Raw genomic sequence first — 16,415 nt, 5'->3', positions numbered from 1 at the left:
ATTTTAATTAACCCTACCCTTGAGTACTTATCTTTTTAATATTCTGTGTGAAAGATAGGCAGAATACAAAAAGCACTTTTGTATACCAAATTGCGATGATAGCTTACAAGAAGAACACTGTGCTATTGTTTGAATTAGGAGTTGAAACACTGTTTTCCTGTAATACCATTTTACAACTTGCAACCAAAAAAATAATAATAATAATGGTTATTCAGACTCGGGTTTTTAGCTGACATTTTCTTGAAAATGATTTTAGTGAGTCTGTCAGTGCAACAAAAACGACTGCCAAAATTTGTTGCTAAATATATAATAAGAGCTTTCAAGTGAATACTAAAATTTTGGAAAACTTGTGTTTATTACTGTTAAATCAAAAACTTCCTAGTACTTAGAAACTTTTTTTGGGGGGGAGGGGGGTAGAAGTTTTTGCCTTAGGACACATGTATTTGCCAGAGAGAGAAAGAGACAGAGACAATGAGAGGGAAAGCAAGAAATCACCCCGCAAAGGGAATAGCCACACCACAGTCCCTTGTCTATTCTCCTACACATGTACATACATGCACCCGGCGTGAGTTTCACGCCTCTGGGTCTGTGACTTGAACCCTGGTTAGCCATGTGGTAGTTTAGCGATGTAACCCCTCTGCCATCTGCTGGTCTTAAAACTTCTGATAAGATTGATGGTGATATAAACTGATGTTATTTTGTTTTTTTATATTGTATAAATGGAATATGACAACATCTAGAAGATCTAAATAACTCAGTGAATCGTTATTTTGCAAAGGCTCAGTGTTTTATTTTTTAAAATTATGCATGGGTAAAAGATTTATTTAAAATGTAAGGTAGACCAATAGATTTTAATGACATATAGTATAAAAAGTTCATTGATGTAGTTTCAGATACTACATTGCAACTAATCTTTAAGAAATTACTGGCCTGGTGGTAAGGCAGCTGGATCCCCTGTGGCTGACTGCATGGTTCTCATCCTGGACCCAGCAGCTTGAAAAACATGCCAGGCACATGTGTGTGCTTGCCAAGGACAAAAGGAGGGAGATGGAGTGGAGGAGAAGGGATTGCGGCATGATCATTCCCCATGGAGGATGCTTTCTCGCTTTCTCTCTCTTTGTCTCTCTGGTGAGTGCACTTGACCCCTGGAAGAATTTTTTAAAAACAAAATTAAAAAAGAAAAACAAAACAAAACAAACATACCAAATGGTCCAGCTATTCAGGAGACTGAGGCAAGAAAATCATTAGATCATAGCCAGTGTGTTCCACACAGCAAGACCCTGTGTGAAAAAGCTAAGTGTACTGACGTGTGTGTAGACTCAGCTGTTTGGGTGGATAAGACAGGAAGGAGGAAAGCAACATAGTGAGACCCTGTCTGGAAAAGTAAAAGGAAATTATTACATGTTGAATTTTGATAGAGTATCAGATATGAGTATTCATAACTACCTGTTTTTACCTATTTTAAAACTCTCCCTTTTCCAGCTTTACAGGGGCCTTCAAAAGTTTATGGAAATATAGAATTAAAGTATAAATTTATTTTGATGCAAAGTATTTTGAAATCATGCATAATTTTTTCACAGTACACATTTCCATGAACTTTTTAAGACCCCCTCTTTGAAAAACTGAGTTTTGTTCACGTGCTTGAACCAGAATAATGTATTAAGATAGATTGTATCCTCTGAAGATCTACCTGTTTCCTATTAAAGCAGACATTAAAACAGATTCATAAACATGTAAAACAGTGCCATTCTTGTTTTTCTCTCTCTCTCGCTTTTTTAAGGTTTTTGCCATTGGACGCATGCACTGGTTCGAGAGAGACAGTAAGAGGGAAAGTGAGAAATCACCCTCCAGGAATAGAATCCCTTCTCCGTTGTTCTCCTGAGATTTGGGGCACTCATGCATACATGATTGTGTGTTTACTTTAGTTATCAGTTTGGACTACTTTTATGCTTTGGTCATATAATTTGTACCTCACTTTATACTTGCATTTTTATTCACTTCAACCTAAAGTCTTGAGTTTTTTCCTTTTCTTAGTAGTTTGAAGAACAATGATTCATATAATTTCTTTATTAAAGATTTAAACATAGTGCAGTAGAATCAGAAATGACCTTATTGCATATCTGAAAACCATAATTTACTTAATTTAGGTAATTTTACTTTTTGTTTGGGGGAAATTAACTTAGATAATGCATAGAGGATTACAAATTTGTTTTCTAGCTTTATTGAAGTATAATTGACATAAAAATTATATATATTTAAGATTTGCAATATGTTGTTTTGATATATTTATACATTGTGAAATGGCTACCACAATCAAACTAAGTAATATAATTATCACGTCACATAGTTGTCTTTCTTGGTATGGTGAGAATGCTTCAGATATTCTTGTAGCAAATTTTGATTAACTATTGATACAGTCACCATGCCTTAGGTTATGTCTCTAGAACTGAATTGGTGTTATAATTGAAAATTTGCCTTTGATCAGCATCTCCCCATTTCCTTTGTTTGACCCATCATTCTATTCCCTGTCAGCTTTTCTACATTTTATTCTCTATCTTTTTTAGATTCTATATCTAAGTGAGATAATGTAGTATTTGTCTTTCTGTGTCTGTTTCATTGCATTGAGAAAATTCCTCTAGCTTCGTTCATGTCACAAATGACTGAATTTTCTTAATACTGAGTAATATTTTATTTTATGTTCACCATGTTTTTTTATCCATTCATCCCTTGATAGATACTTAGGTTGTTTCTATATCTTGGCTGTTGTAAATAATGCTGCAGTTAACATAGGAGTGCACATATTTCTTTAAGACAGTGATTTTATTTTTTTTGGCAATATATCCAGAAGTGAGATTGCTGGATGATACAGTAGTTCTACTTGTATTCTTTGAGGAACCTCCATACTGTTTTCTTATAATGTTTGTATCGATTTACATTCCTGCCAACAGTATACAAGAATTTCCTTTTCCCACATCCTTGCCAATACTTTTCTTTTGAGTATCTGATAATAACCATCTTAACAAGGGTAAGGTAAGACCTTTTTTCTTTTTTTTAGAGAGATTTTCACTATAGGGTGTGTGTGCTCGCCAGACAGACAGAGAGAGACATAGAGACAGAAAGCGAGAAATCACCCCCTAGGGGGGATGGTCACGCCGCAATCCCTTCTCCTCCATTCTGTTCTCGGGATATTGGGCACGCGCACACACATGCGCTCGGTGTGAGTTGTAAGCCACCGGGTCCGGGACACGAACCGCAGTTGGACTACGTGGGAGTCCAGCGACATAGCCATTATGCTAACTGCTGGTTCCCGGTAAGGTAATATCTTAATGTGGCTTTGATTTGCATTTCCCCAATGATTAGTGAGGTTAAACTTTTTTTTAATAATATGTGTATGCCATTTTTATGTCTTTGGAAAAATGACCACTCAGACCCTTTGACCATTTGTTAATTGGGTATATGGTTTATCTGTTATTAAGTTATTTGAGTAACTTATATATTCTGGACTTTAACTCCTTATCAGATATATGGTTTGTAAATATTTTCTTCCATTCCATGGGTTCTCTATTTTTTTTGTCACATTATTATTTTAAATGAATAGTTGCTTTTTGAATAATTAATTTGTTCTAATATTTATGTAGAATAAGGATAAATGCCATTTACCCATCAGAATTAAGATGAATCACAGACTTGTTGTGACATGTTGGGTAAGGTGGCTGGATTCCACATGGAAAGCTGCATGGTTTGAGTTTCAGACCCAGCAGCCTAAAAACCTTGATGGGCAAGTGTGTGTACCTGTCCAAAATCCCCAAAAAGAGGGAGAGATAGAGAAGGGATTGCAGCATACCATACCCTATCTGGGGTTGCTTTCTCACTTTCTCTCTGCTGATTACAGAGATGTCCTCTGGCAAACTTTTTTATAAAAAGAAAAATCACAATTCTGTTTTAATTGTGTTTCAGTTAGCTTCAGATATCTCACTGTATTCAGTTAACCTTGCTTAACTTTTAAAAAGTTGATGACTTTGATTGTCTTAGGCTGCCTCATGTAATCTGTTGCCAGCCTGCCTGCCACTTCAGTTAGACTCTGGCTCAGCTTGGCTAGATTCCTAACACGTGACATACTGAATGGTCTTCAGAAATTTTATGGCTAATGCATATTATGGAAAAACTATGCATATATTTCAAAATTACTTTATTTCTATTTTTCCATGAACCTTTCCAAGACCCTTCATATGTGTAGGCAAAAGCAAAAATGCCTAATAGGGATCTTTTGGGATAAGGCCTTGATTTTATCCTCATTTCCTTTAGATTTATGGTGCCTTCCATAATAGGCATCACTTTCTTAAGCAGCACAGTATGTAAAAGAAGATGAATTTATAATTCATCAACTAGTTTGCATTTGTTTCTCTCTGAACCTAAGTGCTGAGTGTGTGTTTATGTTATGCCACACCACACTGCCCCTTTTATGAGAAACTAAATTGATACTCATAGTTGCTGCTTAATGTAGCAAAAAAGCCTTGGACTTTGGCATCTGTGTGTTCTAATTTGGATATATCATTCAGTAGTTGTTTCTTTTCCAGAACAGCTTCTTTTGATTCTTTAGAAATAAAAGGAGTCTGTCTTTGGGTATAAATAAACAATGAAATCTTTATTACAGCATGTATTAATATCAAGGTCCATAGCTTTGAGGATTAGTTAAAATAGATTTTCAAAATCCTGATGTCTTTTTTCTATTCTTTAATATTTCAGGATTTATTGTGTTCTTTTAAATTCATTGAAATGTAGTCTTCTCTATCCCAATCTTCCCTCCCCCCTATTTTACACTATAGAGTAAGAACTTAATTTGTTTCTTTACTGTATGTCTGACTTCTAGAATACTACCTGGCCAATAATGAGCACTCTGTTAGTATTTGTTGTATAAAAGAGGAGATTTAAAAGGAACTGAGAATATATGTTTCTGACTGGGAGAGTAAGAGGGTTATTGGAAGAAATAGAGACTCTGGGAAAAAGACTGTTATTACGGAGAAGTTCAGTTGAGATGATAGCAAAATATACAAACAGATGGGACCAGCAGATGGCATAATGATCATTTCACTGGACTCCCATGTGCGACCGGGGTTCTAGTCCCAAACCCGGAGGCTTTTAACTGACGCCAGGCACATGTGCATGCATGCCCAGGATCCCGAGAGGAGAATGGAGGGGAAGAGATTGCAGCATGGCCATCCTCCAGGCGGGTGAGTTCTCACTTTCTCTCTGTCTCTCTGTCTCTTAGACAAGGACAAGAATACACTTCTTATAGGGAAAATCTCTCTTACAAAAAAATCCAAGGGACCAGCAGTTAGCGTAATGGCTATGTCACTGAACTCCCATGTAGTCAACCGTGGTTCGAGTCCCGGACCTGGTGGCTTAAACTCAGGCCACATGTGTGTGCATGCGTGCCCAAGATCCTGAGAGGAAAATGGAGGAGAAGGGATTGCGGTGTGGCCATCCCCCTGGGGGGTGATTTCTCGTTTTCTGTCTCTCTGTCTCTGTCTTTCTGGCGAGCACATGTGCCCTATAGCAAAAACTTCTAAAAATATCCAAAAGAGAGAGGGACTTAGAAAAAGTTAGGGGGCTGGCAGGTTGCATGGTGCTTGGGGCACTGGACTCCCACATGGCCAACTGTAGTTTGAGACCCAGATCTGGCAGCTTGCCCTTTCTATTTCTCTCTCTAAATTAAAAAATAATAATAATAGGGGCTAGCAGATGGTTAAAGCACTGGACTCCCACATGGCTGGCCGCATTCGAGGTTTGGACCTGGTGACTTGCTTTCTCACTTGCCCTCTCTCTTCTCTCTCTTTATCTGTCTCTCTTTTGTCATATTAAAGTAATAATAATAAATTAAGTTAAATAATTCTTTTAAAAATAATAAAATTAAGTAAATAATTGTGAAAAATAAAAAGAGAAAGTTAAGGTTAGAATATGGTATAGAGGTCAGGTGACACAGCATTAAGAATTATCACAGAGGGAGCAGCAGGTAGTGTAATGATTACACCACTGGCCTCCCATGTAGTTGACTGCAGTGTAAGTCCTGGACCCTGCAGCTTAAAATTGGTGCCAGGCACGTGTGCGTAACCACCCCAAATCCTGAGAGAATAGAAGAGAAGGGATTGTGGTGTGGCCACACCACCTGGGGTTAATTTCTCACTTTCTTTCTGTCTCTGTCTTTCCGGCAAGCACATTCACCCTATAGCAAAAACCTCTTTTTTTAAAAAAAATAAAAAGCATTATCACAAATAATAATAGTAGAAACTTTTTGAAAAGAAACCATGATTTTGCCACTACTTCCTACCATTTGGGTTCTGATCATACTTCACAATTTCCAAAGTTTATTCACAGAAATTATTGAAGGATAAATAGCTTTGAAAGTGGATTTATTCTCTGAAAGAAGTGAGTAAGTATGAGGAAGAAAGTGAAGTTAACTGAAATTTGCTTCCAGTAAGGGGTAAATTTATTTCCATCATCATAGGTAGGAGTTTTACTTAAAATAAATTGAGAGAGTTATTGAAAACTTACGTAGATATGGAAAACAAGATAAAAGGTCCAGATGTAAATGAAACAGTCAACAATTTCATGTTTAAAACAAAAATTAAGAACAATGATGGAGAGTTTAGCTCTTAGGAAATTCCCTATGATATGAGATAGTAAAATTTCAGCGTAGTTACAAAATATAGTCACATCGAGGTAGAAAATGAATGTAGAAGAAATAGATGTAACAGTTGCAAACTCTTCATTTGAGAATTAATAGGAAAAGCATCTCGAAAATAACACATGAATCTAGGATGGGTTATTAGGATCAAATGAATGAGTGAATTTTTTTCCAGGTTAGTATTTTCTCTGATCTTTCCTACAAATGATCTCCTTTCCTCATTCCAGAAATAACCTTATATGTAGGTAGTAAAAAATACCTAATAACTACTGATACAGTAAGGGGTATGTCTAAAACAAACATATCCATTACATATTTATTGTTCTATTTATATATTTGTGTAAATTAAGGAAGACTACTTTGGATTTAAGCAGGTGAGAGGAAAACACTAATATGAATTAATAAAATTAAAATACCCAATTTTATTGTTCTGTTTATATATTTGTGTAAATTAAGGACTACTTTGGATTTAAGCAGGTGAGAGGAAAACACTAATATGAATTAATAAAATTAAAATACCCAATTTTATAAATAGTTTTAACACATATTGTTTACCCAGGTATAGTACTATGTTGAATAAAGATGAGAATCTTTCGTATGTATAAAGAAACTATTTTAATACTTTGACTTAATATTATTTTTGTGTGTTCAGTTCAGTTAATAACAGCTTGGCAGTTTAGATATGAAAACATTTGCAGAAGTGTTTCATTCACTCTTGTCTATTAGAGTACCTAGAGATGTTTAAATATGAGAGAGAGAGAGATTCTTTTTTATCTATCCTTCCATCTTACATTAAATTTCATGGTGATAAAAACCTGACTCTCCTAAACAAACTAAAAGAAAGAGTAACTGATACATTGGAAATGGGAATAGAAACGACTAGATAAATGTGGTTGTACAAGATATTACAGAATCTTGTTAATTTTAATAATTCTTAAATTTTTTCGGTAAAGTTTTTGCTATTGGGTGCATGAGCTCACCAGAGAGAGAGAGTGAAAAATCACCCCCAGAGGGGGGACGGCCATATCACAATCCCTTATCCTCCTGAGATTTGGGGTACACATGCACTTGAGCCCAAATTGAGCTTCAGGCTGCTGGATCTGGGTCTCAAACCCTGGTTGGCCATGTGGGAGTCTAGCACCTTACCATTACGCCACCTGCTGGCCCCAATAATTCTTAAATTTTAAAGAAATTAAATTCTGGGCTACCTTAGTTGCGCAGTGGTTAAGCAACTAAGGGTATGGCCAGTTTGAGTCTTGGCCCTGCTGACTTGAAAAACATGCTGGGCATTGTGCACACATGATCAGTAACCTGACAGGAAAAGAGAAATGAAAAAATGGGGATTGTGGCATGACCAGGCCCCATAGGAATAGAGGGTCACATTCTCTTTCTCTTTCTCCCCTGTGGTGCACAAGTGCCCTCTGGCATTAGAAAAGAAAGATCTTTTTTTGTTGTTGATAATAATGCTTCTCAGAAGAGGTGTTTTTTTGTGTGTGTGTTTTTTTTGAGAGGTTTTTACTATAGGGTGCATGCGCTCGCCAAAAAGACAGAGACAGAAAGCAAGAAATCACCCCCGCAAGGCAGAGGCAGATGGGCACACTGTAATTCCTTCTCCATTCTCCTACCAGGATCTAGGGCACGCATGCACATGTGCCCGGTGTAAGTTTGAGCCAGTGGATCCAGGACTCAAACCGCGGTTGAAGACATGGGAGTCCAGCAACATAGCCATTACACCAACTACTGGTCCCATCAGAAGAGGTTTTAATATTTAATATGCTGTAAGAGTATTGTTATTCATGGTAATCCAATACTTATAAATATTAGGAAATACGATTGGAAATTTTATCGTCACCTGTTGTCTAGGGAGGATACATTTTTTAACATTTAAGCAAAATATATGAACTGTAAACAAATAAAATTCTCATACTTTTTTATCTTAAACAACTGTTAGAATTATTCCATGTTCCCTTCTAGTCTTTTTGTTTTGTTTTTGTTTTGCTTTTCTAGTCTTTATACATAAAGATTCAGAGGATTGTGAAGGCAAATGAAATTTTGTTATTATATTTCCACTTAGGTACATGTATTTTTGGATAGAGTCCCCCCCTTTTTTGATTTGCCATGGAATCTATATGCTCAACAGAGAGAGAGAGAGAGGAATAGTGAGAAAATACCCCCTTGTCCCATAAGGAATGGTCATGCCCCTGTCCCTTCTCCATTTCTCTCTCCTCTTGGAATTTTGGATACACATGCCCACGCCCTCAATGTGTTTTTCAAGTCGCTGAGTCTGAGACTTGAACCACATAGTCTGTCATGTGGGATCCAGCTGCCTTATCCACCACACCACTGACTGGCCTGTAGTTAGACTTTAAACAATTATAATTTTCTATTGTGAAGGTATTCCATGATTTACATTTCCCATTTCTCATATTACCAGAGACATGAATAGATCCCAGATTTTTCTATTCAGAATAACACTATATCAGATGAATGTCATTGTTCTTATAGATTTTTTAAATTTAAGTTTTCTTTTTAAGATAAATTCCCAAGAATGTGTTTACTTTATCAAAAAGTATAAATATCAGCAGTTACTTTAGTATATTGGTAGGAGTTATCATGTAACTTGTCCAGTGCATGGAGAGTAATATCTAATCTGGTTCTGACTGCACTGGGGCAGTGGGAAAATTGGGTTTTGAGAAACTGGCATGGTTATTACAAATAAGTACAGATTGAGCATTTCTAATCTAAAAATCCAAAGTCCTACATGCTCTGCACTCAAAACTTTTGAGTGCAGATATGACACCAGAAATGGAAAATTCCACACCTGATCTCATGTGATGGATTGCAGTCAAAATACTGCAGTATGACAGTATTGTATAAAATTACCTTCAGGCTCTGTGTGTAAGGTATATATATATGAAACATGAATGAGTTTCCTGTTTAGACTTTGGTCTTAAAGTATCATGACCTAAGAAGTCTCATTATGTATATGTACATGTCCTAAAATCTCAAGAAGTCTGAAATCCAAAACACTTCTGATTCCAAGCATTTCAGATAAGTATACTCACCTTACTATTATAGTAATAATTCATCTTTTCCTGCCCCAGAGACCTCATCTCTAACTTTCAGTAGATTCAGGAAAATTCTAATAAATGTGGATGCTAAAAACCTAACCAGGATAGTTTTCAAAGGCCATACTGCTGAGCTTTCCAGAGTCATGAATCATTAAGAGCAGGAGAGATCCAGAATTGTTCTGAAAGTTGTCTGGGACCTTCTACTGCCTTAGACTGGACCACTTACTCAGCCTTTTTCTCATAAGAGCTTTCCAGCTTGGCTAACTCATTCAGCTGGTTCCTTTATGGTCGGTTGTGTTTGTTTTGTTTTGTTTTGTTTTTTTACTTGTTTTTAATTTTTTTTTCCTGTCATAATTATTATTTAGTCCTTCCACCTTTCCAGTATTGTTTTGAGCTTAAATTAATCCTAATGATCTCAATCCTTTACAGTATATGCAGGCATTTACCTCCAAAGAGATTTGTGTGCCATTGTAGTGTATTTGTGTGTTTTCTAGTATTGCCTGGGCATATAATAGCAAGTTATTTTTTCCAGTTCATTTTTGATACACTGTTTAGCCACTGAATTGGCTCAATTATTAGTCTCATGTCTCTCTAGCTTATGAATGTATCGAGAGCAAGGCACAACTCATATATCTAGTTTTGATAACATTTAAAGTGGCTCTTCTGGACCCATCTTTGGTAAAGTCTGCCTTCATGGAATTAGATATTAGTCTTATAGAACTAACCACAGTTTATCTCCCCTCAGAAAGTATTATACCCTGTGCTGTGGAGTGAAAGTTTGTCTCCCCAAATTCATATATTTAAAATGCTAATGCCCAAGGTGATGCTATTAAGAAGTGGGATCAGGTCAGCAGATGATATGGTGGGTAAGAAAGCTGGATCCCACATAGGTGACTGTGATTCAAGTCCCAGACCTAGCAGAGCATAAGTGTGCATGCCCAAAAGCCTGAGAGAATAGAGAAGAGATTGCAGCGTGGCCATCCCCCAAAGGGAGGAATTTCTCACTTTCTCTTTCTCTCTCTCTGTCTTTGTTTCTGGTGAGCATGTGCTCCACAGCAAGAATTAAATAATAATAAATGCTGCTTAATCACTAAAAGAAAAAAAAGATAGAAGTAGGACCTGACCTGGTTAGGGGGCATATCTCATTTCAAACTGTATAGTTTGAACTCCAATTTTGGTGACTTGAAAAACGTACTACATGTGCATGCATACCCAAAATCCCAACAGGGTGGAGAAATGGAGGAAAAAGGATTGCGCTGACTATGGCCCACTGGGTGACAGGCTCTTCCTCCTTCTCCCACTCTCTTTGTCTCTCTGTCAAGCTCTGATAAACTCTGGCCAAAAAAAATAAAAATAAAAAAGTGGGACCTTTGGGAGGTAATCAAACTGTGAGACTGGCACTCTCATGAATGGGATTAGTGTTCCAGGAATAGTGGTTCCTATGAGGAACAAGACCTTACCAGACAGTGAATCTGCTGGCACCTTGATTTTGGATTCACCATAGTCTTTAGAACTATGAAAAAATAAATGTCTTTCATAAGCCATGCAGTTTGTGGTATTTTGATTATAGCAGCTCAAGCAGACTAGGATACTATATAATATGTACCTTATTATTTTAAAGACTTGTTGATAACCCCAGATAGAAAAAATTTGATTTTAAAATTTAGCGTCAGCTCTATGCATTACTCGCTGCCCTTATATTAGTTGTCATCACTATTAAGTAAAGGGCTGGCTCAATAACCTGGTGGTTGAAGAAAGTTGGATCCTATATGGCTAACCCAGTTTGAGTCCTGGCCCTGGTGGCTTGAAAAACACACTAGTGTGTGGGCATGTATTCCCAAATTATTTCTAACAGGGTAGAAAAATGAAAGAGCGGCAAAAACCCCGTCTCTGACAAACACATGTGCCTCTAGCAATTTAAAAAATGAACAAATACGTACACAGGATAAATAGGGGAAAACTATAAAGGAAAACATATAGAATTCTTACTGTACCCTAAGATTTTTATATGATTATCATATTAATCTGTAAATTGTCCCTTTGCTTTCTTTTCTTCCCTATACCTTACCACTTCCTTTTCTCTTACATTTTTCTTCCCCTCTTATTCATTTCCCTCCTGTTTCTTCTTTGTCCCTTTTGTTTTCCCCTCCTAGTTTTTGCTATTGGATATATGTACTAGCTGGAGAAAGCAAGAGAAATCACCTCCCCCAACCCCAGGGGGAATGGTCACACCGTACCTCCCTTCTCTGTTCTCCTCTCCAGATTTTGGCAATGCATACACACATGTTCATTTTTTGTTTTGATTTTTGTACTCACCAAAGAGAGACAGAGACAGAGACAGACAAAGTGAGAAGTCGTTCCCTAGAGGGATGGCCATACCACTAAACCTCCTATGTTCTCCTCTTGGGATTTTGGGCATGCATACACACATGCTCGGTGGGATTTTTGAGCCACTGGATCCAGAATTAAGCACTGTGCTGCCTGCTGGCCCTTCTCTTCCCTTTCTTTTCTTCTCTTGTTTTATTAGCAAATACTATAAAAATATTTAAGTTTATTTTTTGTAGTATTGCAAGGGGACTTCAAAGAGTTTGTGGAAAAATGGAATAAAGTACAAGTTTATTTTGGCACAAAAACCTTGAAATATATGCCTAAGCTTTTCATAATGCCCATTTTTATATACTTTTGAAGACCCTTCATAGTATTCTAGAATGGAATGGTTTTTTGTTTGTTTGTTTGTTTAGATTTTTGCCAGAGAGCACATGCACTTGCTGAAGAGAATCAGAGATAGTGAGATGAGAAATCACCCACCCCTCCCCATCTCACCCCCAGCTCACTAGGGGGTATGTCTATGCTGCAATCCCTTCTCTTCATTCTCTTCTCAGGATTTTGGGCACACACACATACCTGGCATGATTTTCAAGCTACTGGAACCAGGACTAAAACCACATTTGGCCATGAGGGAATCCAATGCCTTAACCACCATGCCACCTTATGGCCCCTAGAATGGAGTTTTTAGAAACTTACAAAAATTAGACATTCAACTTAGAGTGAGCCAAACACTTCAGTAGACATTGGATAATCATTTTAGAAGCAGAGTTTCTCTTTGAAATTTGTTTCCTTCTATGAATTTCAAGAAAGGAAAAAAGTGGTTTTCTTTTTTATTTTTTTTATTTTTCTTTCCATTTCAGGACTTTTCTTTTTGGTAGAGATGGAAATCCAAATAAACGAAATGTGCACAATGAAACATCTATGCATTTGTTGTGTATGGGACCTCAAATTATGATCTCTGAAGGAGCCCTTCATCCTCGCTTAGCACGCCCTGCGGAAGATGATTTCAGAAGAGCAGATTGTCTGCAGATGATTTTAAAATGGAAAGGAGCAAAACTTGACCAAGGCGAATATGAGAGAGCAGCCATTGATGCCGTTGATAACAAAAAAAACACACCCCTGCACTATGCAGCTGCCTCAGGGATGAAAGCCTGTGTGGAGGTAAAACTTTGTTTTTAAAAAATATTTTACATTGTAAAATTTGTGTCATACTGTAATACATAATAACCAGTGTTTGTTCTAGTTAACAATAATTTAATCCTTTTTGTTCTTTCCATCATTCTTTAAGAATCAAGGCTCCTTTTAAATAAAGTTATTTCTTATTGTGGGGAGGCAGACCCAAAGGTTAACAGTCAACCTTTGAAATAAACTGAAAGTAAGAGAAATTAAAAATTTACTGATAGTCCTAAGATAATTGTTACCAATTAAGCACCGTTATATGGTTTTAGTTTTAGTGGAGATACATTCTGCATATTTTTGCAGTCAATTTATTTGCAGCAAATTAGTAAAACTTATACATATTGGATATGGCAGATCTTGGCAAGTGGGACCTATAGTTATATTATCTAGAACTGAATAGTTCACTGAACATGGATAAAGACCTAAAATATTTATTGGGATCTTTAAAAAAAAAAAATCACAATTTCACATGTTTCTTTTTTCCTGTTTAGTAGACATTAAAGCGCTCCTAAGTAGATATTTTAATTTTTCATCTATATTTCATATGTATATAAATATATCTAAAATATCTAAAAATAGGGTTAGATAAAATTACTCATATAATAAAGAATCCTAACTAAACTAAGAAATTATTACTCTATGTAATCTAATCGCTACTATACATGCAACAGAAAAGTTTTTTCTGAGCTCCTAATTTCATTTCTTTCAGATAGAGTACATAGAAGTTCTTTTGTATGGATAGTTTAAGTATGAATGGGGAACATTTTAGATTGAATCACAGAGTACATTCATTATTAAAAATATGTACCTTTATTAGAAAAGCAATGATCCTAATCAGATTAAAATATGTATCTGAGGGCCATTTGTTGTGTATGGAATCTCAAATTATGATCTCTGAAGGAGCCCTTCATCCTCGCTTAGCACGCCCTGCGGAAGATGATTTCAGAAGCGCAGATTGTCTGCAGGTGGTGTGATGGTTAAGGTGCTGGACATTCCCATACGGCCGACTACAGTTCCAAGTCCCAGACCTGGTGGCTTGCTTTCTCACTTTCCTTCTCTCTGTGTGTCTGTCTTTCTCTGGTCAAATTAAAATAAATGAATGAATACATTTATATGATAATATAGTTTTCTTGTGTATGTATTTTATACTTCTAAATTGATCAATATACCAAAAATTTGAATGCCCATTTTTTCATTCATATTAGAAGATTACAACTGCTTCCATAACTTCTTTAGTGCATCTAAAGTTCCTTTCTAAAACCCTTGTGCTATCAACTTTTGTTTACTGCTACTACTTGTGATACTTGTTTTTAGAATCGTTGTCATTTCACTTCTTGGGATTTTGTCACTTTTGCCTACTAATTAATGACAATTGTTAACTTGAAGCTTTTTTTTTTTCAAACAGTGCTTTCTAACACTGATTGAGTGTGGTGGAAGGATATCATAGGATTTGAGAGAAGAGAGAATAATAGCAGAATTTCTGAGACTTTGGATACAAGCTTTTCTGTATGTTGTTCTATGCCCACCTGCTGTGGCAGAATACCTGCTATGTGACAGATATTGATGGGACTGTATCATATTTCTCAAGTAGATTAGGGTAGAAATTAACTTATTCTTAATAGTAGTAATAATGCTCTTAAATTGCTGCTTTAATATCTTATATCCAAAACTTCTCTATAAGCATTGGTTTTATAGTTTTCGATTTTGAAATATGTTTATGATGACATGCTTATTAAATTGCTTTAAAAATTGAAGTATGTTATTTTTACCAGCATTCTTTTTAGCTCATTCAGGGAAATTAGTACTGAGTTTATTCTGTCTGTCTGGCAGGCCCAATGATGCATGTGTGAGTGTGTGAATGTATGTGTATTTTAACTGATCTGTCAACATATTACATAAATAGACAATTGGATGGCTGTTTGCAGAAGAGCTCTTTGATTTAATATATAACATTCCAAACAGAGACCTATAAAAACCTTACATTTATTGTAGTTTTCATCAACAAAATTCAGCATTTTACCCACATGAAACTTACCTTTAATCTCTTATTTATATTTGACAATACTCTTGGCCAGACATAGGCCCTTAATGACTTTTATTATTCTCATTTTTAATTAAACAAGACTTTTTGGACCAGCAGTTAGCGTAATGGCTATGTTGCTGGACTCCCACGTATTCGGCCATGGTTTGCGTTCCGAATGCAAGAAAATAGGAATTATAATCCCACCAAAGCAGCTAAGTAACTTTACTTGTCTGAGCCTCAGTTTTCACATTTTTAATCACCAAGATAATTATGATCTCATTATTAGCCCCCAAATAATATTATCATAAGAACTAGATTATTTAGGCAGTGACCATTACAAGCATTGAAGAGTATAACAGTTAATTTATATTTTATATATATATATATATATATCTCTCTCTATCTTTCTGGCAAGCGCACGTGCCCTACGACAGAAAACTCTCAAATAAATAAATAAATAAATAAATAAATTGATTTCTCACTTTCTGTCTCTCTGGCAAGCACACGTGCCTTATTTATTTGAGAGTTTTTATAGCAAAAAACCCTCTCAAATAAATAATAAAATAAAAATCTTTCTGTCTTAAGTATTTAGAGGAAGCTACTTATAATGGAATTCTCAGTCCTGCTGCATCAGTAACTCCCAGGAACTTGTTACAAATACAAATTCTCAGGCTCATTAAATCTCCTGACTCCAGAGCAGAATCTCTGGTAGATGCCAGGAATGTTTTAACAAGTTCTCCTTGTGATTCTTTTCCACGGAAGAGTTTGAGAAGTCCTTTTCAGTGTTTCAAGCATCTGAAAATTGAAGTATTTCGTGGAAGAGTAGTAAAACACATGACTTAAAAAGGAAGATAGAGGCCTTTCTAAGTAGAAGCTACTAAATGCCAAGGTCAAGAATTCGAGGATTCTTTTTTTTTTTTAAAGAGAGTTTTACTATATGGCACATACACTCACTAGAGAGACAGAAAGTGAGAAATCACCTCCCCAAGGGGATGGTCACACTGTAGTCCCTTCTCCATTCTCTTCTCAGGATTTTGGGTACACACACATGCCTGATGTGAGGCTTTTTTTTTTTTTTTTTTTTGAGAGGTTTTTTTGTTTTGTTTTTGTTTTTTTTTTATGAGGGGGG

The 16,415-nt window shown here is 36.1% G+C and overlaps 1 protein-coding gene across 4 annotated transcripts in view; it reads left to right on the top strand.

The window, feature by feature from the left end:
* Window positions 1-16,415, top strand: part of ANKIB1 (ankyrin repeat and IBR domain containing 1) — a 167,989-nt gene that overhangs the window by 51,034 nt on the left and 100,540 nt on the right. For 2 of the 4 annotated variants that reach the window (XM_014590547.2, XM_006155542.3), the window contains exon 3: window positions 12,945-13,245. In XM_014590547.2, the coding sequence (XP_014446033.1) occupies window positions 12,945-13,245 (301 nt within the window). Of the gene's footprint in view, window positions 1-1,107; window positions 1,129-12,514; window positions 12,597-12,944; window positions 13,246-16,415 lie in introns of those variants that run through there. The other 2 variants (XM_014590548.2, XM_006155544.3) reach the window with 2 other exon arrangements.

This window comes from Tupaia chinensis, unplaced genomic scaffold, assembly GCF_000334495.1.
Source record: "Tupaia chinensis unplaced genomic scaffold, TupChi_1.0 Scaffold000460_1, whole genome shotgun sequence".
Lineage (NCBI taxonomy): Eukaryota > Metazoa > Chordata > Mammalia > Scandentia > Tupaiidae > Tupaia > Tupaia belangeri.
This window is presented reverse-complemented; position numbering and strand designations above follow the sequence as displayed.